A 26,762-nucleotide genomic window follows, 5' to 3' on the forward strand; every position below is an offset into this window, starting at 1 on the left:
CCTAGCGCTCTGGACCACACTGGCCCACCATACCTAAGTATGGACGAAACCACGCTGGCAAGAAGTCTTCGCTTGCTGCCATAAACCGCTGAGCTATTGGACATCATACGAGATAGTGCTGCAATAGCCGATGAGGCCCTCTTACAGGCATAGTCGACGTGACTCCCGAACGTGAGCTTGTCGTCCACCATAACCCCCAAGAGCTTCAGGGATCGCTTCGAGGTGGTGGTGCAGTCTCCGACTTTGACCACCGCCTGTTGCTCCGATTTACGGTTGTTCACAACCGTGACCTCCGTCTTATGATGCGCGAGCTCCAGTTTCCTGGAGCGCATCCAGTCCTCGACCTTGCGTATACAGTGCGCGGCCGTCAACTCGACCTCCTCGATAGACTCGCCGTAAACCTCCAGCGTTATGTCGTCTGCAAAGCCGACGATCACAACCCCTACAGGGAACTTGAGTTTCAACACTCCGTTATACCTGACATTCCACAACACCGGGCCCAGGATAGAACCTTGCGGAACTCCTGCGGTAATTGGGACGCACTTCTGACCCTCCTCCGTGTCGTAAACAAGTACTCGATTCTGGAAATAATTTTCCAGAATCTTGTACAGCGACATCGGTACATGGATGCTCCTGAGCGCGAGCGCTATGGAGTCCCAACTGGCACTATTGAACGCATTCTTCACGTCGAGCGTGACGATTGCGCAGTAGCGTATTCCCCTTCTCTTGCGCTGGATTGCTACCTCCGCCGTCTTAATGACGGAAGAGATTGCATCCAGCGTGGACCTGCCCTTCCGGAAGCCGAACTGGTTGTGGAAAATACTTGTAAAGGCCTAAAAAATTAACTTTGAATAACGCAAAAAGCTTAAATGCTTAAAAAGGATAAACAAATGATCTCAAATTAAGCCCAATAATTTTTTTTTCGAAAAGTTTCACAAATTTAGTTTAAAAATTCCGTGACCGCCTCAACAAGCGAATGGTCGTGGGTTCGAATCTTTGAAGAATCATGTCTATTCGATGTCAAAAAAACTTAAGCATAGGTTCATTCTCAGGCTCCTTACTTGCCTTTCTTTCTCGTTAAACTTTGTAATACAGTCGAGAAATGTCGCAATAAAAAATTTGTTACTAAAAAAATGTTATAAAGGGATTCGACTGCATTGTGACTAACTCTTAACTCCCTCTTATTATAAAACTAACCAGAAGGACACATAGTTGGAACTTCTCCAAGGAATCATAATTGGCGATACTTGGTAGGAGCAACAAGGCTGGTATAGTAGAGCTGGAAGGGTGAAAAAAATATACACACGAGCACGAATAAATACTAAGCATATCACTTACTCTAAATAGTAATATTGCTAATGATAGACAACCTGGTAAAATACCAATAGATCAACTTTTCTGGCCGCAGGTAATAGCCCATACAAGAAAAAAAAAAAAGAAAAAAAGGAATCAAATAATCATCACAGAATAGCAACAAAACACTTCTCGAAGGTCCCCAAAAGACAGAAGAAGAAATACGTTCCAAACTTGGCTCAGAAAGACAGAAAAACCGCTTGTAATAAGTAATAAGATAAGAATGGAATGTTTCTTAAAGTCAGAAAAGAGTGAAGAAATTATCCTAAATTGAGCTCAGAAAAGTTATAATAAGGATCACAAAAATGACGAGAAGGACCTTCAATTAAAAAAATATGGAGTTTTAACTGAGACTCGATTGTATTATTAACTTTTGACTGCGCAGATTGAAACAGTGATTTGAACCCACTGTATATGCCGATGTTTATCAAAGTCCGTACTGTGCATCGAAAACAGTGGTATTATTTGCGATGTTTTCTCCGACACTGGTGTATTCTGCTAAGTTTGCAAAAATTAATTTGGGAAAATCAATCAACTCCATTCATTATTTATCCGTCTCGATAAGAACGATTGTCGACTTTACAACAGAATCATACAAGTGTCATTCTGGTTGCCTGTCAACACAAAATTAATTTAGTTTTGCACTGAGCCGCAGCCGCAACATGAAGACAAAACAGTGAGTAGTAATGTTTCGTGGCTAGATTTTCGCACATTCTAACTCTTGAATTTCACCGCAATTGTTCACTAGTTTGCTTTCGAAAAATATGCTCAAAAGAGTGATATTAACGTTCTGTTGTTTGAAGATCCAAAATCTGAAACTGAGCTTCGAACAGATTCGAGAATCACTCGAGTTTGGTGAGCTTGAAGAAGCTTGAAGTTTCAGTGTTGATGTTCAGTTGCTTTAGTAATAATTCAAAATTCTTGGTCTTAGAACAGCAAAAAAAACGTGTTTCAGGCCAGAAACAAGCAAGAACATGAATCCGAATTCGGCTGGAAAGAGCGAAAAAGCGTTTCTAAAAGGTAGGAAAATCTACTCCAAAACGAAAAAAAAAAAGAAAAAAAAGAAAATGGTCCCAAACTAAGCTGGAGAGAGTGAAAACTTCAGAATTGGACTCGGACTTGGGGAAAAACTGAACGGGTTGACCAGAAAAAAAAAACTGAAAACTGAATTCCAATAGAATTCATAATAGAACAGAAAATTGCGAACGAACCCTTCTTAAGATTAACAATGCAAAAAAGGTAAATTACCACAGGACGGTGCAATAAGCCGCATAAGGCAGAACAAGAAAATGATCTAAAATAAAGCTAGAAAAATTACCGAATAATCATTTTTAAATTCTAAATTCTAATCCTATCTAAATGCCAAAAACAGTAAAGAAAATGATTCCGGGTTTGACTAAAGAGAACGAAAAATCCTTCTAAAGAACAATCAAAACGCGCTTCTGTATCCCAGGAAAGGTTAAAAAAGATTTAAATTGACAGCATAATTGTGAAAAAAAAAACGCTTCTTAGGGTAAAAAAAATCATCAGAATAGTGAAAACCAAGCTTAGGCAAGCAATAGCGACATAAAACGCTTTCAAACGTTGAATAAGAAAACTTAAAATAAGTTCTCTAGTAGACAAAACGAAAACGGAAAATTGATACAAGAATAAATGGAAAATAGGCTAAAATTGACGAAAAATACTACAAAAAGCTAGGAGTCATCAGAAAAGTAAATAATTAAAAATTTAGCTCGTAACGGCGAAAAACGACTTCAAAACACAAAGAAGGAGATAATATTATATCATAAAAGAGCAATGGCAAAGCCAGAAAAAACTAAAAAATTATCCAGAACTGAGTCCAGAATGGTGAAACAAGCTGCATAAGCTATAGCGGAAAAGCTCTTCTAAAAATAGGAAAGCCTAAACACTGGAAAAAAAACAATATCGCTCGCTAGGCTAAACACTGGAAACGATCTCAATTTGAGCTCATAATTCTGAACAAAAAAATCGCTTCTTGGGGTTACAAATCAGCAAAAAGACTCTAAATTAAACTGAGCTAGGCGTGAAAAGGTCAAGAGAAGGACAACGGCTTGATAAGTTTAAACGGCGACCCAACTTTAGAAGCTAAAAACCGGACAAGTAAAGATCCTAAATTTAAAAAAAAAATACTTCTGAAGGTAAAAAAAAAAACAAAACACACTCTCAGAATAGCGTAACAATATTTCTTATAATCTGAAAAGGATAAAAAAAAACCAAATTGAACTCAGAAAAGTTTAAATTGAAAGTATCACAAATGTAATTTGAAACAGCGAAAAACCCTAGACATGCTCAGAACTAACGATGCTCTATAGTCTATACTGTACATTAAATCAGTAAAGTAAAAATATTATACGAAATTGTACTCCAATTCCGATCGAATCATCGAACTTTCTTATTTTTAATGATTTTTAATGATGCTCAACAAAAGTCTATACTGTACATTAAATCAGTAAAGTAAGAATATTATACGAAGTTGTACTCCAATTCCGATCGAATCATCGAACTTTCTTATTTTTAATGACTATAATGCAAGTCATGCTATTTTTGTTTCTATTTCAAGCAGTAAATGTGGAGTTGACTGAGGAAATATTGCAACCTGCTGGACTATATGTTTCGTAAATTTCTAATTAACTGTTTCCTCAGTTAAGTACATTTCTCAATCGTCAACTCCACGTTTTCGGCTTGAAATAAAAACAATCATTGAACTTCATTCGGTATTTAATCGTCTTGGTGAACACGGTTAATTTGTTGACTTCGCGGGTGTATCATTCATTCTAATTGCCTGCATTCTCGAATCTACCAACACGAAATTAGTTTAGTTTTGTTCCAAGTTGCAACCGCAGAATAAAACCCAAAACACCGAGTTGTAGTGTTGCACGGCTGAAAGTGCGCTTCAGTAGCAGAATAATCATTTCTTGGGGGTCGAGAAAGAACAAAACGAGAATAATTCTAAAGACCTTAGAAGAGCGAGTAAAGGCTTTCGAAGGCCAAAATTAATGAGATTTTTTTTTGTAATTTTATTTTTGATTTTGTCCTTTTGTGAATAAAAACTATAGAATCTTTCTAGTTTGTGTACGGAAATGTTGAAGTAAAACTGAGATGCAAGTATAGCCTATATACATAGACGAAAAACTAATCATCGAACAAAAATGTTAAAAATTTCGTTTCCTGTTAATTGGAATAAAATGTCTATTTTTAGTTAGAATGTTCCAGTAACCCCAAAAAAACGCAATGCTCCCAATTAAAACTCTACAAACAGTCATCGCCGGCGTGAACACGGCCTCCAGAAAGAATTTCGCCACATCCGTTTCGAACATTTTTAATCATCTACCATCTCGAGAGTGACAGTGCAGCCCCGCGCGCTGTCCTAATCTGCAGAAAAATTAAAAATAGAAAGGAATGAAAGCAGGTAAAAAAATCATGCTGCAATTTTAAAACTTCAAGTGTCACTCCAATCGCGGACCGGTTCGACCACCGCCGGAATGCTCTTTCTAGTTTAGTTAGTCAGTCGACCACCGACCGTCCGACCGCCCGGGCGCAGCTGGTGTCGCACTCGTCTACCATTCCGATAATAGTTTCGAAGCTTCCACGGTGCATACCAATAACATCCAAACCCACTGCTGCTGCTGATGCCATGCTACAGAAGAAAGCTTTTTTTTCGACCACCAAAATATGAACCAGATGTTCAACAACCAAATATTGGATGGGAAATATTGATGCATCTAAAATTGAGCCCCGGGAGACGCGGTTTAATGTTACGAAAAGTTGGGAAAAATCTCACTTTCAGTGCATCGCACTGCTCGGGCACTTCTGGTCCATTTGTAGCATCCGAACAATGGAATAAAGTCCTCAAACAAATCTCTCGCTTATAGTCCGTTCGGCTTTCGATAACTCCAAACGGTCGGAACTATCCAGAGGAACGAAGTGGAAAACTTTTCTCCTGTTGTCGGATGCGGGAAGCAAGCGCAAAGGTAGAAAGTGCTGCTTAATCTCAATTTGAATTTTCTCCATCTTCCCAACCCCCTGAAACAAGCATTCGAAAGAATTGTGGAAAAATAAGCTACTAAAATGGCTAACCAATGGGAGTGGATGCCGTCGATTGGCCAATCTGGGCAGTGCGTCATACTATACTTTAAGGTATACACAGATTTGTCCTCTAGGTGGCGTGCGGTTTTGGTAGAATGGGGTGAACAGGAAAAAACAAAAATAGCGACATTGAGTGCCATAAATGCAATTTGCTACTATAAACCAACAGAAGAAGCGCCACGGGAATCGACTGCACACCGGAAGCGGTACCGACTTTCGCTAGCTACTGGCGCGGATTCTACTTTTTTTTTGTTTCTGTCTCGGAATGTGATGAGTAGGTAGGGGGCCATGAATATCATCGCAATGTATCTCAACCGAGCGCTGCTGAGATGAGATCTTTTCTTTCGCAGACGGAAGAAAGTAACTCGTAACATTTTTCTGCAACTGTCGGAAAGTTGATGTTTTCAACGAGTATAAATTGAGCTTAATAAAAGTTTTGTTTTTAGGTTTCGTTTGGTGTTTTTATTATCTTTTTCCTACTGCTGCTGCTGTCGTCGCTGACAAGGCGGAACAGTTTCCACTACCTATCTGGGGACATTTTCTGCACTTGAACGAACGAAATAGTCAGTGCCGGAGACGTCTTCGCTTGGGACGGGTTGTGTTTGTGATGAATTTGTGTGAAATTGGTGCTTGTGCAAACGTCTCCGTTTTTAACATATTGTCACTCGCTGTCTGCCATCATCCAGGTAGCATAATTTCTTGTACAACTCGTTTGATAGCGCGATAACTGTCGGACATTTCATCAAGATTCTGTTTATTTTGATCACATCTTTGTCACTTCAGTCACTCAACAAAGTAATTCTCATGCTCATTTGAATGACTGACAGGGTAAGATTCGATGGAGTTACAACATTAAACTCTAGTCAATTTTGTGTTTAAGTATCATGCAGATCTGTGTGAAAAATTCGTTCGAAATAGATTGAATATCCTTCAGAAAATCCCAAAATCTAGCTTGGAAGAGTAACAAACCGCTTTTAAAGGGCAGCAAAGGCCAGAGAATGACATTTCTGAAAGCCAAAAAATATTTTATTGCTTCCAAATTTGAAGCTCAAAATCGTGAGCAGCAACAATCAACGGAGGCGCATGGTTCGTATTCATCTTGGATATGCACGGAAGCAGTAGAAGCGTGCTGGGCCCATAACCTATGTAGTAGAATTTGATCAGGGGTCATCCACGTTGCACGAGGACAGATTCCTGGAAGCATTTGGTATCCAAATGTCCAAAAAATGTCCCTTTTTGAGTAGTTTTTGTTCTCTTCTACCACATCTGTTCAACTGAAGAACCAAAAATGAGACAAAATCTCTTTATTTTAAGTATCGACATCTAGCGGTGGAGAGAACGCATTTTACACGCGAAATTTTATTACGCTTTTTTCCCATTCCTTTTCTTTCTCTTTTGCACTCTTTTCGGAGGAAAAATGATGTCTGTTGCAAGAATATATTCGAGAACATGACGTGTTAACTTATACAGGCGCATTGAGCATTTCCTTATAATCACATACCCCGAGATTGCAAGAGTGTACACTGAAATTGCGAAAATCTCAAAAACGATTGAATTTAACGCAGAACGGACGAAATTTACGCCCAAAAGGGTCATTATACAGGCTATTTCGAGAGACTAGTGATCAATTTCAAAAGATAAATTCTAAACATTTTGAACTCCGCCTTCCACAATTGAAAAAACGACCAAGTCCCAGAGAGTCGATTTTTGAAAAAAAAATAATTTTTCATGACACCAATTCTCGACATTTCATGCGTTTTTAAGTCATTTGGCATCAAAAAAAAAATTCGAAAACCAGAATTTCACGTAGCAACCCCCCCCCCTTGGGTGATTTTTCGATTTTCAAATAGGCAAAACTTCAATCGCTTTGCGCCACCCCATTTTAAGTCCGATTTAGCTGAAATTTTGCACAGGGTGTTTTTTCGAGCAGGTGAACATTTTGTATAGGGTTTCTGTTTGAAATTTTCTGGTCACTTTTTTTCCATACGATGACGGGCACCCTAAAACTAATCTTGGTTTTATTAAAGTTTCATAGCACTTAATACAGCCAAAAAAGCTAGGAGGCTCGGAATCAGCAACCAGATTAATTATAAAAAAATACTTTAGGTCAGTATAAATGCCATGTACAGACAAAATGATTGAGACAGGCAAAATTTTGTCAATTTTTAAATCGCCAGAATTTCACGAAAAATGAATCAAGTCTGATGAAATCGTTTTCATTTTACTTGAAAACTATTCTAGTTTCCAAAAATTACTAGGGAATTTGACGGGACCAACGGACACCGGGAATAATCCGGATTTTAATAGTGTGTGTCAAAATGTGGATTCTTGCAACACTTATAACTTTTTCTGACATCTTGTTTCTTTTAGGTTTATATGTTTACAATAAACTAGAATTTATTCTGAGTTAATTGGTACCCAAAGGTTAAAAATCTGTCGAAGATCCATCTAAATATGAAGTAATTTAGAATGGGTATTTTTTTGAAAATTTATCTGAACTAACATTTGCGAAGATTTGAAGTAGGGTAGATGATCCAGTAATTGAGGGTCTAAGCACCAGTGTTTTTTAAAAACGAGAATATCAATATTCATATCGCATATATCAAACCCATTTTTCTTTGGTGTTTTAGAAAATGTTATAAACTGTCATGTATAATTACAGTTTGTATATGTTTTTAACAAATTAAGTATGAAAAATGAATAATTGTACACCAATCTTATGTTCCAGTTATGGAGGCAATGTTTCTATAATAGTGGAAACTGTGCCAGTAATGGTGGTAGTTGATTTGTTCATAGGCTGCAGCAAATGAATTACAATTTAGTTGTTTTTATGCTCTAAGGTAGCATTCCAAACCTCTTCTTCCACCGTGGGCAATCGTCTAGCATGAGCTGTGATATTTATTCGTTTAGAATTTAATGGTGAAAAAGTTGTGAGATAAAAAACAAACTACTTCTTTTGCTCCAGATGATGCTTCGCAATGCTAGAAGGATCTTTTTCGGTAGTTTTACCCCACTCTACTTTTGATCTTTGTGTCTGCTCAACTTTGTTCTTCAATTCAAGGGACACTTTGCGAGCGCTTGTATGAATCAAAAAATTCGAATGTTATAATGAAAATATAAAAGAAAAACAAACAGGTCATGTAACAATTGTTTAAATAGTCCAAATCAGAGAAAATCAGCAGTTAATAATCATCGTTCTGTATCACATTTGCGCTTGGAAAGCTTTGAAGCTTGAAGAAGCTCAAGTTTGTCCATCTGCATCTCATCAACTTTCAGCTGTTCTCTCATCTCTTTTCTCTATTATATATCCTTGTGTTTCGGCGGTAGCTACCACTAGTGTAAGGTGAAATAAAAACTTACCTATAATATCAAAATGTAAGAATAACGGTAACTGGACTGTATTGTGTGAACCAGAATCAGATTTACACACGAAAGTAGTTCGCGCACCGTGTTTGTTTTACATTGATATTTCAAGCTACGAAACTTCACTGTTGCGTTACAAATTTCGTAAGAAACTTGCTGTTTTTTTTCACTCTTGAATGAATTAATAAATACAAAGTGTTTAAATAGGATTTCAAACCAATAAAGTTTACCAAATCGTAGACATATTTCCACAAAATCAATCAAAATTATCTGATAATATATTATTATCCCGGAAAATGCCTTAATAATGCTTAATGCTGGTATACAACCATTACTGGTACACCCACTATTACTGGCTCATCTACCCTATTCAAACCTCTTTCTTATAAATCAATATATTTAAATAACGACGAGAGATAGAGAATGATTGTCAATGGATAACTTCTAGAAAATTATCTGAACTTTTATTTAAAAGTATTAAAAAATTAAATTTCAGATCCTACACTGAAAAAATATATTTTTTTAAAGGGAATTTCAAAAATATAGGTTTTTTGAGATTTTTTTTAAATGAAAGGTTTTAAATAGACAATTTAGTTGCCCAAAACTCTTCAGAACAAACCACAGTACAAACTCTTAAAGAAAAAAAATTTTTCTAACAAAAACTTTTTCGTGTACTATGTACCCTACAGCAGAAAAAACTGCGAGAAACATACTTAATTAATTCATATCTCGATGGTTTTAGGACGGATTTTCTACCTTTGGGTACCAATGAACTCAGAATAAATTCTAGTTTATTGTAAACATATAAACCTAAAAGAAACAAGATGTCAGAAAAAGTTATAAGTGTTGCAAGAATCCACATTTTGACACACACTCCTAAAATCTGGATTATTTTCGGTGTCCGTTGGTCCCGTCAAATTCCCTAGTAATTTTTGGAAACTAGAACAGTTTTCAAGTAAAATAAAACCGGTTTCATCACAATTGATTCATTTTTCGTGAAGTTCTGGCGATTTAAAAATTGACAAAATTTGGCTGTCTCAATCATTTTGTCTACCCCCTGTATAAGGTAGTTTCAACCATATATATTCTAATTCTCTTTATGCATACATTGAAGGTGCCATAAGGCACGTTTAAGAGTTAGGGTATATTAGCTGGATGGAGGTTGAAACTGAAACCTGTCTTTGCAACTGAAAAAAAAAACACAACTCAATTTTCACTTCCATTATTTTCCAGTAAAGAATTCACAAATTCACACAACAAAATTCCTTTGTAAATAACTTCCCAGCCGAAAGGAAGTTGATGGTGCACCTCATCCTCAGCGACTTCAATGACGAAAATCAGCAGTTTGGAAAAAATGAACTAAAGTTAAACTACGCTAACGGCTCAGTGGAGGCTGCCAAAATAATAATAATAAAAAAAGAAAAAAATACAGAGGGAAAATTTTGCGCGCACACAGCACAAAGCAACGACTTTCCACCATCCATCCATCCATCCAGTGCTGCTTCTGAGAGCCCCAGCCAAACACAGCGCGTATTACTTCCGAAACTGTACGCGAGAAGGCTTCTCTGTTTCTTTTATCGCCTTACGCAAGAATAATTCCTTAAGTACTGCAAATTATGCAGTGCTCTCATTTTTCACTTTTTTTTTGCCGCGAGATGCTGATGATGCTTTTAGCCGCGCAGAGGCCGTGACGACGACAAACGCCAGCCGCCCCACCACCTTGTTTCGCATGACTTATCAAAAGCATCAGTTTTAATCTTCGACAGGTCTCACTCTGTCTCTCTCTCTCTATATGGCGACCGAGCCGAGTCAGGTTGAGGAAAAGTTGACGCGATGTGAAACTGATATGCCCTTTCTGTGTGTGTATGCCGGTTGGACTAGATTTTTCTTTTTTTTTCAGTCGCATTCTCACTTTTCCTTTCTGGCTTGGTTTGGCTGAGACCGCAGTGTGAGCGCGGTTGGCCACAATGACCCTGAATGAAAGGGGGGAAAGGGTGAGAAAAAGTTTGTTCTAGGGAGGCGATGCGAGCGGCAGAAAGGATAAAATAGTTGAATCCTTGAATGCCTCGGTCGTCACCGCACTCTGTCGGGTGTGCTTTGTGGCCTAATGATTATTAGGGTGGTAAACCGATGTGTTTGCCGGAAAGGTTCGATTATCCCAACATACACATGCACACACAAAGACGTTAACTTGTTGTGGGACGAAATTTGATCAAGATTTAGTGAAACTGAAATCTGCAACTCGTGTCACCCTATTTTGGCTAATACCCCTTAACACGAAGGTTCCACCCGCTATCGTTGTGTTGCACAACGCGCTGAAACGCTCGTACGTTTAGAGAAAATCGTTGAAAAGGGACCGATCTTTTCCAATGAAGCCCGATGGCAGTGGGACTTACGAAGTGGGAGTGAAAATTAGTCTTTTGAGGGGAGTTAAAAATAGCTAAATGGGATCAAAAAAGGTCAGGTCCACCTTCGTTCCAGGCAACAACCAACGTATCACGAGCTGGAGTAACACCGGTTGAATAAGGTCAAGTTGGCTTTTGATAGAATCGTTTGTTTTTGATGGCGAAGCTACTTAGGAGAACTTACTGGAAACTATAATAATTTTTTGAAACGCCAGCAGCTTGCGAAGAGCGGGGAGCGATTCCAAGCCAGCTGTTGGCGGCTTATTCTCATTCTCAGATTTTAGTGAATTTTTGAGATTTTGGAGACATCTGAGTCGCTTTGCTTTAGAAAAAAGTTAGCAGAACAGTGGTCAAAAACAGCATTTTCAACCCATTGCTGTACACAGACAGATTATCGCAAGCTTTAAACCCAGACCAGGTTTACGTGAAATCCCTCCAAAGCACAGAGTGTTCGCACCTGGCTAAAGTCCACTTAAAATCTTTTTAACATTCTCCCAAGCAGCTCCACCCGAGCAAACATGAATAAAATCAATGAATTTGTCACTCATTATTCAGCCCTTCAGCAGCCAAGCAGTGTGCCCTGCCAGCCAGTGCATATGCTTTGGGCACGATTCTTCGATCGTCGTCAGTTCACTATCCTCCCCGCAGAAATTGGCTCCGAAACAAAGGAGCATCCATTGAATACTAATATTTTCATTATCTATCGGATCCAGTGTAGAGTAATAGCAGCAGTAGCACAGGTTGGATTTTGCGTTTCTGCCATTTCCATTCCACCACGATATTGACGACAACGACGCCAATGCGATGACAGTGGCTTTGAATTGCCATAAAAATAACTTCAGTGAGTGCCAGCAGCTGGTGCCACCGCCAGTCTATTCCAATCGTGTCCTGACGACGATGTGATAGTCTTAACAGGATGAACCGAACGGACGGAAATAACGCGCCTTCCCGGAGCTGGCCATCCAGTCGAGTGAGTGGGAGTCACGTCGCTAGCTGCGCTCTCTAAAGTCCACTCCTTCGACAGAGGAATCGCGAGCCGATATCTAAGCCGGCACAAGTAGGACTTAGAGTTAACTTTATACAGATTACCGAAGCAATTAGTTATTTGAGCTCTTCGATCGGTGCAGAATTAATACTATGCTGCTGCTCGGACGGGTTCCATTAGAAGTAATCGGTTGGGAAAGCGTTTCGCGGTGTGCATTTGAGGCGATTGGCAGGGTAGAAAATAGGTGGCGCTAAATATAAGAAATAATCCATGAGCTAAAATTTGTGATTTTCGAAGGAAAATAAGACTAACTGATGACCTCATATATATTAGAACGAACCCGCAAAATAGGAATACCTTACCTTAAACCTTAAACAGTTTTTTTATGTCATAGACTTTTGAAAGTTGGTGTACCCCGAAAGTGTTCTAATTTGGAGATACACGGTTTCATTTATTAGAAAAAAAAAAACATCCTAGAAGTACCGTTTAAAACACAAAAAAGGAATCATTTTCTATTCTGCTTTTCTAATGGTAATTAGAAGGGTTTTTTTAGCATTCTAAGATAAGTTTTTTGTATCGTATAGCCTGTAGGGAAGTGTTTGATACTTTGATTTTCGTTTTTCCTCACTATTCTGCACTCAAGTCGCTTTCTTATGGTCTTCAGAAGCGGTTTTCTCCATTTTCCGGCATTTTGAGTTAAATTTGTTTTCACAAAAGATCAAAATAATGGTCGCAGTGGTCCGAATCTTACCAAAAAAATGAGGTGCGGTCTAATTGGTTTGAAGCTGCGAAGCAAAACTGAAAATAGTGATTTTCAACTCATCTTTTCATTAATTTACCATCGCAATGGTACACTAATTTTTATTATACAACAATTTCGGGGTGACCTTATCCCTTCGATCATTACACTTCTCACAGCATGCCACCATATTAAGAAAAGACGTAGTCCTGCGTCAAATTGAATTTCCCAAGAAATTTGAGCTTAGAATGGCAAAAAGTGCTTCCAAAAGCAAGCCATAGAAGAAAATGATCCCAAATTGAGCACAGAATGGTGAAAACAAATCTAAAGGTACTTATGTCCTACACAGTCAATCACCCACGAGATCCAAATATGATAAATGTGTCTAATTTGGTGGAATAATGCGTAAGTTATGGGTTTTTACATAACATAAAAATTAATCTCTTGACTTGCATTATAGTCAATAAAAATAAATATTTCATGACGGACCAAAACGTCAAGATGTTGCCGTTGGTAGAAACGGCAACAGACTGGCGCTTTTCGATCTCTTACTGATGCAGTAAACCCCACTGTGACGTGAGAGTTACGAAACAAAAGCCAGCCACCAAACAATACTCTACTGAGTAAATGATGACGTGCGATAAAGTACAAGCGATACAAAATAGCTATTTAGAAAGGCCGACTTATACGTCTTGCGGTGGTGTAATCGTAAACGCATCTGACCGGAGATTAGAAGTTGTGGGTTCGAGTCCCTCCTGCTGGACTATATTTTTCGTAAATTCCTGAATAACTATTTCCCCAGTTATTACATGGTTCAATCGTCAGCTCCATATTTACTGCTTGAAATAGTTGTTTGTTACATTAAATATTTTTAAAATTTTGTGCAAAAGAGGAGTTGCTACCGAATTTTAATTTACACATATAAATACGACATCATTGAACATGATTGAAACAAACACTATACAGCGCAAACAAGGTTCAACAGTCAGAGTATATGCAGTGTGCTGTCACTTTTTATTGAAGAAAGTGCCGGTTGATGTATCTATCTGTATACTACCCGCTACCGCACAAAGGCAGATATTTATTAGAGAAAGTGCCGCTGCATCAGCTGACCCTGTCACCACTGTTACCAACTGTATTTATCTGGAAATGTACAGATTTTCTCGTTTTTCGGTACAGATTCTGTACCGTACAGGTTACAGATTTCGAGAAAAAGTACAGATTTTTTAAATGGTTAGAAAAGATTAGTAAACACTTTCTGACCGACTCTGCAACAATACAAACAATATAAATCTCGATTCAACCAAACTGAAATGTTGGTACAAATCATCCGAAATATGGGTAGTGTTGCTGAATTATGGTTTTCATTGTTTTTTGGCTGAATTTTCAGGAGATTGAACCGCAATGGCTCGGTAATATGCATAACCGAGCTCCATTCTCAAGTGTGCAAAAGTTTTATTGACAATCGAGCTGGTAGTTTAAAATCAATATTAACTGAGTCAACGCAGTCACAGTTTTCTCCAAACAATTTACGTTGAAGCTGTTTTTTCAAAAATATAGAAAATAAAAACTTTGGACCTGTGGTACAGATTTTGGTACAGATTTTTCCCGGAAATAATACAGATGAAAAATATTTTTGTAGCTCCCAGTACAGATGAAAATGTGGCATCACTGCCTGTCACTATCTCTATAATTCTGTCGACCGTGCTTGGGAAAGTAATCATATAACGGCCAACCAGATCAATCGAGATTCACAATGGTGAAGTTACTAGTCGTATTAAAGTTTGACAATTTTTAGTTTTTTTTTATTCTCACTTATTTTCCGTCGGTCTAGCTCCGCCACTGTTGTTGTGCTAATCACCGACGCCTATTCTTAGGGTTTGATTATGTGAAGATTCGCATCCTGTTTCATAGACTGAGGCCGTTGCATGAAGCCTTTGTTGGAGATTACCAGTGTGGTTTCCGGGAAGGGCGATCTACAACGGACCAAATATTCACCTTGCGTCGAATCCTTGACAAGCTCCGAGCAGTAAACTTGCAGACTCACCATCTGTCTATAGACTTCAAGGCGGCATACGATTCAGTTAAGCTCAACGAGTTATGGCAGATTATGCTTGAACACGGTTTCCCAACTAAACTGATTAAGCTGATTCGTGCCACCCTTGACGGTTTTTCAACATGCGTCAGGATAGCGGGCGTAATCGCGGACCCGTTCGTGACGTTGGACGGTCGGAAGCAAGGTGACGGGTTCTCGAATCTGTTTGTTTAATATTGCCTGTTCGGAGATCCAGCGTGCAACGGAGCGGTACCATTATTTTGAAGTCTCATACGCTCCTTGGCTTTCCGGATGATATTGATATCGTCCCTATTAATCGCAGAGTAGTGGAAGAGGCATTCGTGCCTTTTAAAGAATAGCAGCGAGAATTGAGCTTATCATCAACTCTGCCAAAACAAAGTACATGGTGGCTAGTAGAGAGCGTGGAAGTTTGTCGAGTCTTGGTACTGAGATTATGATAGATGGAGGCATTTATAAAGTAGTCAACGAATTTGTGTACTTTGGTACTCTCGTGACGTGTGACAAAGATGTTAGTCGCGAAGTGAAGAGACGGATAGCAGCCGTAAACAGGACCTTCTACGGTTTACGTAGCCATTTGAGGTCCCGCAGCATGCATGTCCGCTCTACAGGACGCTGATCCTCACGGTGGTACTCTTCGGCCACGAGCAAGCATGGAAAAGTTCACTCGCTAGCAATATTTCATGCAAATGTGTTCTTTGATTCATCAGTTATCGTTCAACCATTTCCACTCGCGTACAAGTTTTCCATAGAAACGCTGCTGATTGTTTTTCGCTTCTAAGAGTTCCGAATATCATAGAAGGAGACTGAATGATTCAAACACGATAGTATTTATTGTATCCAAGTTCACTTGCATTCAACATTATCGCGAGAATCTTTGAGATATTATCGCCAGTGATACAAAATTATGAATCCAAATAAACGTTAGATTGCGTTCAATTGTTTGCCTACCGGAGCAAGCAGGTATCATTAATGCTAACAGAAATTGTAGCATGGTGCATTAGCATGTGATACTTGAAACCACCAAGAATTATCGTGGTATATCACGGTGAAAGCACGATGTGGAGTAGCCGAATTCCGCCTACAAGCAACCAACATTTGAAAGAATCATTGCGATCGCTTGAGTGCAATCGTGTACGATTCTTTCGTGAAACACTCGCTATATGTTGCTCGCTCCGCCTAAAGCAGGCAATACTGAAACAAAATCGTCAAAGAAAGCTACCATATATTTCTTTGCTCTAAGTTGTCTCTTGCAAGCTTGAGAATGTGTAACTTTTAATAGCGATGGTTTGCTAGGATTGAAAGCTTATGAATAGCACGCTCAGAAATGATACGAGTTTTTCCATCCTTGGCTACGAGTGTTGGTCGATGAAGGAGACCGACCGGCAAGCACTTGGAGTCTTCGAGCGTAGGATCCTGCGTTCCATACTTGGCGGAAAATTGGAGAATGGTGTGTGGCGCAGGCGCATGAAACACGAGGTGTACCAAACATACCAACATGCGGATATCATCAAGCTGCTAAAACATGACAAGCGGCGAAGATAATATTTAGCAGAGAGCCCAACAGAGGTCGGCGACTCCGTGGTAGACCCCGTACTCGTTGGATGTGTGCTGTGGAGGAGGACTCCCAGTCGGCAGATGTTAGAGACGAGGAGACTAGTCCAAGACCGAGTGATGTGGAGACGTATCCTGAATTCGGCAGTGGATCGTAGACGATCTGTCGCCATAAAAGTAGAAGTAAAGTAAGGTTATGTGATAACTTAATTTTCATGCAGATAAGAAAAGCTGCTCGGGGGTTACATGTTACTGGAGGAGAAGATAATTCAGTACGTTCTGAGGCATAAAGATGAAGTCAATCTCCTAACTGTTCGATCATTTAAGTGCAAATTATTCAAGAGAACATTCATCAATGACGTAGCATTTGAGGGGAGAGGGAGGGGTTTGCAGTTTTGTGACGAAATGCGACGAGGGGGAGGGTGGGGGTTCAAGCCAAGCTACGTAGCAAACATGAAACTAAGAAAAAAATTGGATTTTTTCTAATTGTTCTTTTTTATCAGTGTTTTGTCTCTTTAGGGACATTTATATTACTTCCTTGTCTTTTCCTGTTCATTTATGACTCAAGGTATGTTTTGGATAATAAAATTTGCAAAAAAATATCTGGTGGGGGGAGGGGGTTGTTATAAAGCTACGTAAATATCTAGAGGGGGGTCCTGACTTTGTGACGAAATGCTACGATGGGGGAGGAGGGGGTCAAAAAAACCTAAAAAAAAGCTACGTCATTTATGGATGTTCCCTAAGAGAAAATATCAGCTTTTCAATTGGGCATTTAATTTTTTCTGAAAAGGACAACTTGCTATTTAATATAATATCGGATAAGACGCAGATCCCATATTTTTTTATCACTGACAGTGCGAATAAGATATTCCTTGTGCTAGATAACACAGTGAAAAGCTGTTTTTTAACAATAAAAAATTTCACGGTTCACGTATTTTAAATGCCAGCTTTCCAGAACGTTGATGTGTCATCAAAATGAGGCAGCTTATTACTGACGCTGCCCGCTACCGCACGAAGCATTTTACTAAAGGCAGTGCCGCTGCATCAACTGGCTATCCGCTGCGGCCGCTATCCGCTGCCACTGCTATCCGCTGCCATTACTATCCGCTGCACTGCTGTTGCTGCTGCTAAATAAGGACTGTTGTAGTCTCTGTCTAGAGCATATATGAGCAGTTTCGGCTGAAACAGGCTCTTACATAGGCCAAATAGTACATGTCGAATTACTAGGTCTATAATTTTGTCGACCAATCAGGGGTCGAATTTTTCGTTTTGACAAGGCTTGACAATTTTAAATAGTACAGGAGGATTCTTAGAAGATTTTCCAATCGATTGCTGCAAGAACGAAGAAAATCCATCGAAAAGTAATTAATTTTTTAGCATTTGGAATTGGACTTTTTTTTTCACTATTTCCTGTTATGTAACCGAACTTCCTGAGAGAGTTCTACGTCAAAAGTTATCCCAAATTGCGTGCAGAAAGGCGGAAAGCGCTTCTGAAAGTCATGAGAAGCCAGAAAAAAATCTACCGCAAATTGAGCGCAAAATTGCAAAAAAAAAAATCTGGAAAACCGGAAAGGGTTAAGCAACACATGATCCCAAATTAAGCATAGAATGCCGCCAAACGCTTCTGAGGGGCAAAAAGGAAATAATTCCTATTAAGGCCATACACGGCCAAAGATTAAATGATAGCAAATTGAGCTTAGAAAACCAAAAACGTTTTCACACACCAGAAAAGAGCAAATAAGAAAATTATTCTAAATTGAGCTCAACTAAAAACTTTATGTTGATATTGATCTGAGCTCGATTTTGGAATATTTCGGGTGAAAAACGCTTCTGAAGTCCAGAAAAGAACCCAAAACAAAAGGTCTGAAAAAAATTAAAATTATCTTAGAATGGCGTAAAACATTTTTAAAAGCTCCTAGAGTTATTTCAGAATTGCGATGCAAACACTTCTGAAAGTTAGAAAAATGCAAAAAGTAAATGAATATCTGCCATAAATACAATAATTCTAATTTGAGCTCAGAAAGAAAAATGAACGCTTCCAAAACCCAGAAAATGGCAAACAAGAAAATGATTTCAAATTGAGCTAAAAATCGTGAATATACACTTCTAAATTGCAAATATGTATATGATATGTATATGTATATAAAATATGTATATAATATGTAAAAAAATGATTCCAATTTCAGCTCAGAATAGAGAAAAATCGTTCCTAAAAGCCAGGAAAGAGCAAAAAAATAATAATTGAACTCAGAATATTGAAAAACGTTTCTCAAAGCCAGAAAATATTGCAAAGATTCATTTTCAATCAGGGTGGCGTCTACCGGGAAAAACCAGGAGAATCAGGGAATATCAGGGATTTAATTTTTCGATCAGGGAAATCAGGGATATCAGGGAATTTGAAACGTCATCAGGGAAAATTTCAGAGGCTTGGGATTTTTTTACAAAGTTAGTTCTGAATTGAATTTATTTCAGAGCATTCGATGTGGACGCTCACCAGCAACCCTACAACAACACTCAATAATAATAAGGTTACTTAATTTGCTTTTTCCGGCGCGAAAACGAAAGTACCAATCAATGCCAAATGAGTTCAAAATATGCAAAAAATAATCGATCTTTGTTCAATTGACTGAAACTATGTACTCGTACTGGCAAACTAAGTATTTGCTCTTGGTAGAAGAATTTTCCTGAAAAGTAAATTTCAAGAAGAACGTATCCATTTTAGCATAGGCTTTATTTAACCCTATTCCTGCGGAGTGATAGCGTTTTTCCTCGATAAATGACCTTCAAACTCTTCTTACTCAGCAAGCACATGCACAATTTGCACAACCTAAAGATCTGATCTGAGTTCCAAAAATTTGAAGTAGGTATATTTGTTAAACTGCAATCACAGTTCAAATTTCAGTTGAATTCCCGCGGGGAATGCACGGGAACTTTTTGTTGTAGGTACAGTAAAACTTTCTGAGAATGAATTGCAAGGAACTGATCGTAGTAACCAAAATATCAAGAAAAAGTTACTTTAAATTTTTCGAAAAGTATCCAAATAAGTACTAACAAGTCATTCAGTAGTGCGCGCATTTTATACTAATTACTACATTTTTTTCGTAAAAACCAGTGGTTAGACGAGATCTTTTTCCAGTTTCTTGCACTTCATCATCATCACGTTTACAATTCTTTCAGAACTAATGACACACCTTCTAACATCGCCTGAGCAAGCTTCACTATCGCCATTGTCATATTCCAGTAATCAAAAATGGTGATTACTTTCTTGCAACCAATTGACAGAAGACATAAGTTCATTACGCAGACAGTATGTGCAGTAGGGAAAGCGAAAAATAAGCGAACTCGTGACATTTTATTTAAAGTTCTTCTTGAGAAACTCTCAGAAATTGTTTCAATATGAATATTTAGCCAAATTATGGAAAAATCCCAAAAATACTCCAATTTTAAAGCCGGATAAGGATCCAGCTGAGGTTTCAAGTTGTCGACCAATCAATTTATGATGATACGAGCTAAGAAATTCGAAGGTTATTCATGTGGAGCTGCTCTTCTATACTCAGAAAAAGCATTCGACAGGGTTTAGAATAAAGGTTTGATTGCGAAATTGTTAATTTCTTATTTTCTATTTTTTACAGTCAAGATTTTAAAATAATTATTCAACTGATCCAACCAGAATTCCAAATCTGATGGAATTTCTTGTCAAAACAGGTGTGTCTCAAAATAGTTAACTGCCCCTTAAAAAATACTTCAAGTCTTCAAACACTTCCATAAAGTTTTCCCGTAAGTAAACGTAAAAACCACGAACACAGCGAGTAATTACCCTGCGGCCTTTTGACGCACTTCTGCGTTCACCAGGAGCACCCAAATGAATAGGAATGGTTAAAAAGCAATAATTTCTAGGGTACTTTCTTGAACTTTGGAACAACTTTTTTTCTCTTTTGTCAACCAATGCAATTTTATTTTCAATTTTATCAAAGTGGACGTGTTTCTCAACAAAAATATATTTTTGTTAAAGTTTCAAGTTAGTAAAAACGAAGCTAAACTGTTTTAATTACTGGTGCGAAATTTGGCAGGTACCAGTTTAAGTCTGATCCGTTTTAGTTTTGTGATTTAGGTGAAAAAAACTATGATAGTCGTAACTTAAATCAGTTTAAAATAAATTTGAATAGTCAGGGAAAAAGTTTGGTGCATCAGGAAGAATCAGGGGATATCAGGGAATTTATTTAACTCTTCAGCAATGTTAGAATTGGTGATAATTATAAAAAAAAAAAACAAGCTCAAACAAATAGATCTAACTAGACTCAATTTGGTTTCCCTTAAAATCGCCATCCGCCAGCACATGGCCAAAGGCGTAGTGAAGCACGAGCAAACCATTCGATATAATGAATCAAGTTATACAAATTTATACACGCATTAAAACCGCTAACACCCTCAGATTACCGTCGAGGCGAAACTCATCAAACCAAAAATATTGCACGACACCAACCCGAAAAAAAATCGTAATATTTAGTAACCCATGCACGAACCGAATTAAGTTGATGATTTAACGAATCACAAATAATAAAATTAATCTTGCCTCTTGCCTTCGTTTTCCCCCCTGTCCAGCCAGCAGCAAGCAAAGTTGTTCACTCCTCCCGTGGCTGGTCTTCTTGACCCCGCAGTTCGAAGCTCTTGCTCCCGGCGGTGTTTCATTTATTTTCTTCCAGTGCAATTTTTCAGTTTTATTTATTGACCTTTCTCTGCTCGGTCTCCGTGATCTACCCCCGCGGTTGTCGGTTGGTCGGTCGGTCAGTCAGTCGGATTCTTACTATCCATTGCTGGTATTATTTTTATTATTGCAACTTCTCATTTCATTGCGCTTTTAATACTAATGACGCAATTTCTTTTTTTTTTCTTTTTACTTCTCTAGCATCATTACGCAGGATTATCTCATCACAGAGCTGCTAGGAAAACGTGAGATACACGCGCGGAGAAATACCACAGAAAGAAGAATAAAAAGACGACGACGTCGACCGGTGAAAATCACAGTACCGTGAAGCCGGCCGGTCTCTAGCTTGATACCAACCAACCGACCGACCGAGAAATCTAGTTTTCCAAGTCAAGCATCATTTGCATAAATTGGCTGCTACCACCTGCAGAGTAGCGTGGCCACCCACACCCCACACTTTGCCATCTAGACGTGTCCCGCGTGGATAATGAAACAGATCAATGTTGCCGTCGTCGGACTGTCCGGTGTCGAGAAGGACAAGGGCCAGCTGGGGGTGGGCAAGTCCTGCCTGTGCAATCGGTTTGTCCGACCGAAAACCGATGATTATGCGATCGATCACATTTCGGTGCTGAGTCAGGTGAGTTGCTGTCCGGGATCCGGTTTCTCTATAGTATTCCTAACCTCCTTTTTCTCTCTTTCCAACGCAGTCCGACTTCAGCGGCCGGGTTGTAAACAACGATCACTTTCTCTACTGGGGTGAGGTGCGTAAAACGTCCGACGAGGGCGTCGAGTATAATTTTAGCGTCGTCGAGCAGACCGAGTTTGTTGACGATGCCACATTCCAGCCCTTCAAGGTGGGCAAAATGGAACCGTACAGCAAACGGTGTTCGGCCATCCGACTTAGCTCGCAGGAAAAACTAAAGTACATCTGCAAAAATCAGCTCGGCATTGAGCACGAATACGAAGAAGTCGTCCTCCCGGAGGGTCGATTCCTAGTGGATGGATTCGTGTGCGTGTTCGACGTCAGCGTAGTCCCCAATCGGACCGTCGAGAAGCAGATCGAGTTCATCAACCAGATCGTGAACAACATCCTGAAGAACAAAAAACCAATCGTGCTGGTGACGACCAAAAACGATGACGCCAACGAGTTGTACATTCGCGAGGTGGAAAAATTCTGCAGTCGAAAGGAATACAAAGGTCAAATCGTGATGGTGGAATCGTCGGCCCACGAAAGCATCAACGTTGATTTGGGTTTCATCGTGCTGGCACAGATTATCGATAAGGCAAAGCAGCGCTCGAAAATTATGAGCTACACCGAAGCAGCCAAACAGCGAACCGATCTGCTGAATGCCAGCTCCGAGTTCGTAACCCGCCTGATACGCACCCAAATCACCGATCACCGGTCGATTTGGACTAGCTCGTCGAAAAAACTAGCCAGCCACCGGGAGTGGAACGATTTTTTGGAACTGTTTGGTCAGGAAGCGGGTCAGCGGATATTCCGGCGGCATATTAAAAAGTTACGTGAAGACTACCAGGCGAAGAAGCTCCAAAGTTACATGGAGTCGTTCGCGTGTGTCTTGCAGGAGCTTCTACCGGACATGAACAGTATTAACCTGGAGCTGGATACCTTCAACGATTGGCAGTCTATTCGGGGCTACTTCCGTAACCATGTCGAGTTCGAGCAGTATTTCTTCGATGCGGTCGAACGGGGTGGCAGCTGGGCGGAGTTGAGCGATATGAGCGACATGGAGGACGAAAACCGGATACCGTTCGATATCCTGGAGACGGCCGAGGCGGAAACGGTGTTCAAAAACCACATGAACGCACTGCAGCAGGAGCAGAAGCGGCTGGAGTAAGTAGATGAACTCTGGGTTTTTGTCACTGTTGTGCAAACCGTTGTTGGTTGGTTTTGTGCCGTCGTAGGCTAGTCTAGTGGAGGTTTTTCTCTTCGCGGGTTTGACGATTGGAGTCCCTGAAAGCCTCATCCAACCGATTTCCCTCCAAACAGTAACCGCTTGGTGTGCAATTGGCTTCAGACGAATGGGTTTCTTTCAAAAATTTCATGCTTTTCAGTTAGTAGATCTAGAATGTAGCAACTGTAGAAAAAAGAGAAATAATGATCAATTAGTGCATAGCTCTCTGTGTGTGCGTTGGTTTTTGTATGTGCGAGCGTGCGTGTGTTTGCGTCTGAATCTAACTAAACTCTTTCTCTTGTATTTACTCCCTGTCTTGGCTTGCATTGTGTTGTGAAAACTTAAAATACTGTTATGCAAAAATCTAATACACCCATAAAAGGATGCCAAAGAGGTGATTTTGAATTTCAATCATTAGTTTTTTCTCGAACATATTATTTCAATCAGATCTGAACTAAAAAACCACTCTTTATGTATTTTCAACTGCGTACAGATGGAAGAAGCAGTTCAAAAAGCTGCTGGAGGAAACCGGTTACGTAACACCGGGCAAACAGCTGGCGGAGGTCCGGGTCCTGTTTATGGGTCGCGAGTGCTTCGAAGCCCTGTCGGAGCATGACTGCCAGCAGATCTACGATAACCACCAGCGGGAGCTCATCGAAACAGCGAAGCACAATTTCCAGGAGCTGCTTATGGAACATGCCGATTTGTTTTACCACTTTAAAAACATTGAACCGTCGGGAACGGTCACGCAGAACGACGTGAAGGAGATCACCGATGTGCTGCAGGAGGACCTCCGCTATAAGCTGCTCGATCGGCTCGATCAGGACCGTAAGCTGATGCTGTTCCAACATCTCGGTTTCGTTCACTGTCCGATCCGCGAGCACTGTCCGGCGTTTCCGAATTGCATGGATGCGCTGATTGAACGGATTTTGATCGCCAACCAGAAGTAAGTCTTCTAGTCTAATTTCATACAACTCTATTGAACTTCAAAATTGTTTTTAGCCTACCGAATCCCCGCTTCGCCCAGAAAGATGGCCAGCTGCAGTTAAATTTGATCGTTATCGGACTGGATTACATTGCGAATGATTTTATCGACAAAGTGCACCAGCACTGCAACGACAACGGCGAGTACATCGTCGACGGGCAGGTCTACGGACTGAACATAGAAACCATCAACCGGGAGAACGATTCCTTCTCGTTTGATTTGGCCTCCAAGGGGCTAATCTGTTGCTACTCGAACAGGCAAACTTTTACCTACATCTACGAAGTGCTCGACCGTCTACTAGTGGATAATCTAGACTTCAAAGATAGTGTAAACAATCTGCACATCGTGTTTATGAGTGACGAGAAGAATAGTGAGAGTACCCTGCAGCAGCTGCAAAGTGATGGCCAATCGCTGGCGGAACGTCTTCACTGTGTCTTCATTGACGAGAACGAATTCTACGCCTCCGGACAGGAGACCCGTTTCGTGGATACCACACTGAACAGTGTAATCGACTCGATTCCCTTCGAGGAACTCAAGTATGGCATGAATATGGTGGACATGCCCGATCTGCGGATTATTATGTGCATTTTTTGTGGCGATCCATTCTCGATCGAAAACTTGCTGAGTTCGATGATGATCGAACAGTCCTGCATCAGTGCTGGAGAGCGTAACATCATTTTCGAGATGTTCCTAGGGGACTCCAAGCGACGCGTGGAACTTATTCTGTCCTCTTACCATGGGGCGAATGCCTTCCGAGATGATCTAATCCATGGTTTTATCCTGCTGTACTCAAGCAAACGAAAGGCGTCCCTATCGACACTGAGCGCCTTTTCGCTGAACATTCCGAACCTACCAATGCAGATTGTGTCCGTCTCGGAGCAAGGTGGTGTCAATGCCTTCTTCAACAACGAAACCTCCCAGATGCTGATCACCGAGGGGAACGCCATAGCCGACAAGCTGCGGGCACACTTCGCCACCGCCTCCGATGACGATAACCAGTTCAAATTCGCTTCGTTTGCTCCCTTCCTGAAAGAGGTCTGGGACAAGAAGCCAGAAATCGAGCAAGCCTTCAACATGGAGGAACCTCTGACAATCGATTCCGGCGAAGGAACGATGGAACACTCGATGCATCACCATCACCAGCAAGCGCCGCAACCACCGCCACGATACGAAAGCTATCTGATCAATGGTTCCTCAACAACCTACCGCAGTGGTAATCAGCACCCGCACCCCCATCAACAGCAAAAGATGCTGTTTGATAATCGTTCCATCAATTCGTTGGACGATCTAGACAACCTAAAGCAGCATCAGCAACAGTATTCCAACATGTACTACTACGAGGATAGCAGTGATTTTGACAAGGGTGGAAGTAACCAGGGCTTTCAGATTTATCCGCCACCAACGACACCACCGGAACCGGCGCCACCTGATCATCTGCTGACGCCTTCGTCCATTCTGCGCCAGTTGAAGGCCAACACGGTTTCGCAATCGCAGAGCAGCCTCGAGGAGATTAACTGTAAGTATCTGTTGTTAACAATTGCTTCACGCACTTACTGGTAGTGGGGTGCTTTCGGGAAAAAAGTGGGGGCAAATTATAGCAAAATTGTATTTGTTGTCAAGATAAGATCTTTTTGAATTATTTCTGTTACCAGAAACAACACAAGCAGATAAAATATTCTAAACGAAATTCGGCTGCTTGTTAAGGAATGTTTTTAGTTGTGTCGTATTTGTATTAATGATAGATGTATCAACAATTTTATCGAGAATCTGAAAAATTCGTTAGAAATCAAACAAAATCCGTAGAACATAGCTGCCAAAATTACCTTAAAGTACATTAAATTTTTCATAACATTTATTTACAAACAAAAAATGTTCGAAAACAAAACTTAAATATGCTAGAAAAATAGAAAATTCTAGAATTATGTTATACATTCTTTAGAAACATGGATGAAAACTAAATGGCATAATGACATTTAAAACTAAGAACAAAAGAAAAACAGCTGGGACAAATAACAAATATTAAAAAGTATTCTGCCCGAAATTGACAAAAAATGCAAGGAGGTCTTAAAAAACAGGATTGAGCCAAACTATTATAAAGCATGTAAGAGAAACTCACAAAATTGACCCCGAAAAGTTTTGCATCACCTAAAATGGGCAGATTTACATAACTATATCTCGTGATTCCAACAATCTGGAGAGTTGTGGTCTACAGCAATGTTGTTCAGGAGTTCAAGAGCTTATGGTCGACGGCCAGTATGATACGAAATTTAGTCGCAACTAGTGTGTTTGTAGTTTTGAATAATACGAACTCAATTTATCTCGTAAATCTGACCACTTACAAAGTTGCTATATTCAGCAAAGTTGTTCAGGAGGTCAAGGACTTCTGGTGAGCAATAGTTAGTTTGGAGTTCTACCCCAACATGGTGTTATCGTGCATACAGTTTTCTGTATATTCTACTTACTTTATTTCGTCAATTAAACTCCTTAGAAAGTTGCAGTCTTTAGAAAAATTGTTCAAAAGGTCAAGCAATTTTGGTTTATGATGGTTTATGTATGGTTGGGAATAAGACCACTATGTG

General features: G+C 39.8%; 1 protein-coding gene across 15 annotated transcripts in view; it reads left to right on the forward strand.

Annotated features, from left to right (window-relative positions):
* LOC129718171 (rho GTPase-activating protein 190) overlaps positions 1-26,762 on the forward strand; it is an 84,091-nt gene that overhangs the window by 40,188 nt on the left and 17,141 nt on the right. For all 15 annotated transcript variants that reach the window (XM_055668659.1, XM_055668677.1, XM_055668685.1 and 12 more), the window contains 4 exons: positions 21,487-21,922; positions 21,993-23,137; positions 23,692-24,144; positions 24,201-25,699. In XM_055668659.1, coding sequence (XP_055524634.1) covers positions 21,773-21,922; positions 21,993-23,137; positions 23,692-24,144; positions 24,201-25,699 — 3,247 coding nt within the window. In that variant the 5' untranslated portion in view covers positions 21,487-21,772. The remainder of the gene's footprint in view (positions 1-21,486; positions 21,923-21,992; positions 23,138-23,691; positions 24,145-24,200; positions 25,700-26,762) is intronic.

The sequence above is a fragment of the Wyeomyia smithii genome, chromosome 1 (assembly GCF_029784165.1).
Source record: "Wyeomyia smithii strain HCP4-BCI-WySm-NY-G18 chromosome 1, ASM2978416v1, whole genome shotgun sequence".
Lineage (NCBI taxonomy): Eukaryota > Metazoa > Arthropoda > Insecta > Diptera > Culicidae > Wyeomyia > Wyeomyia smithii.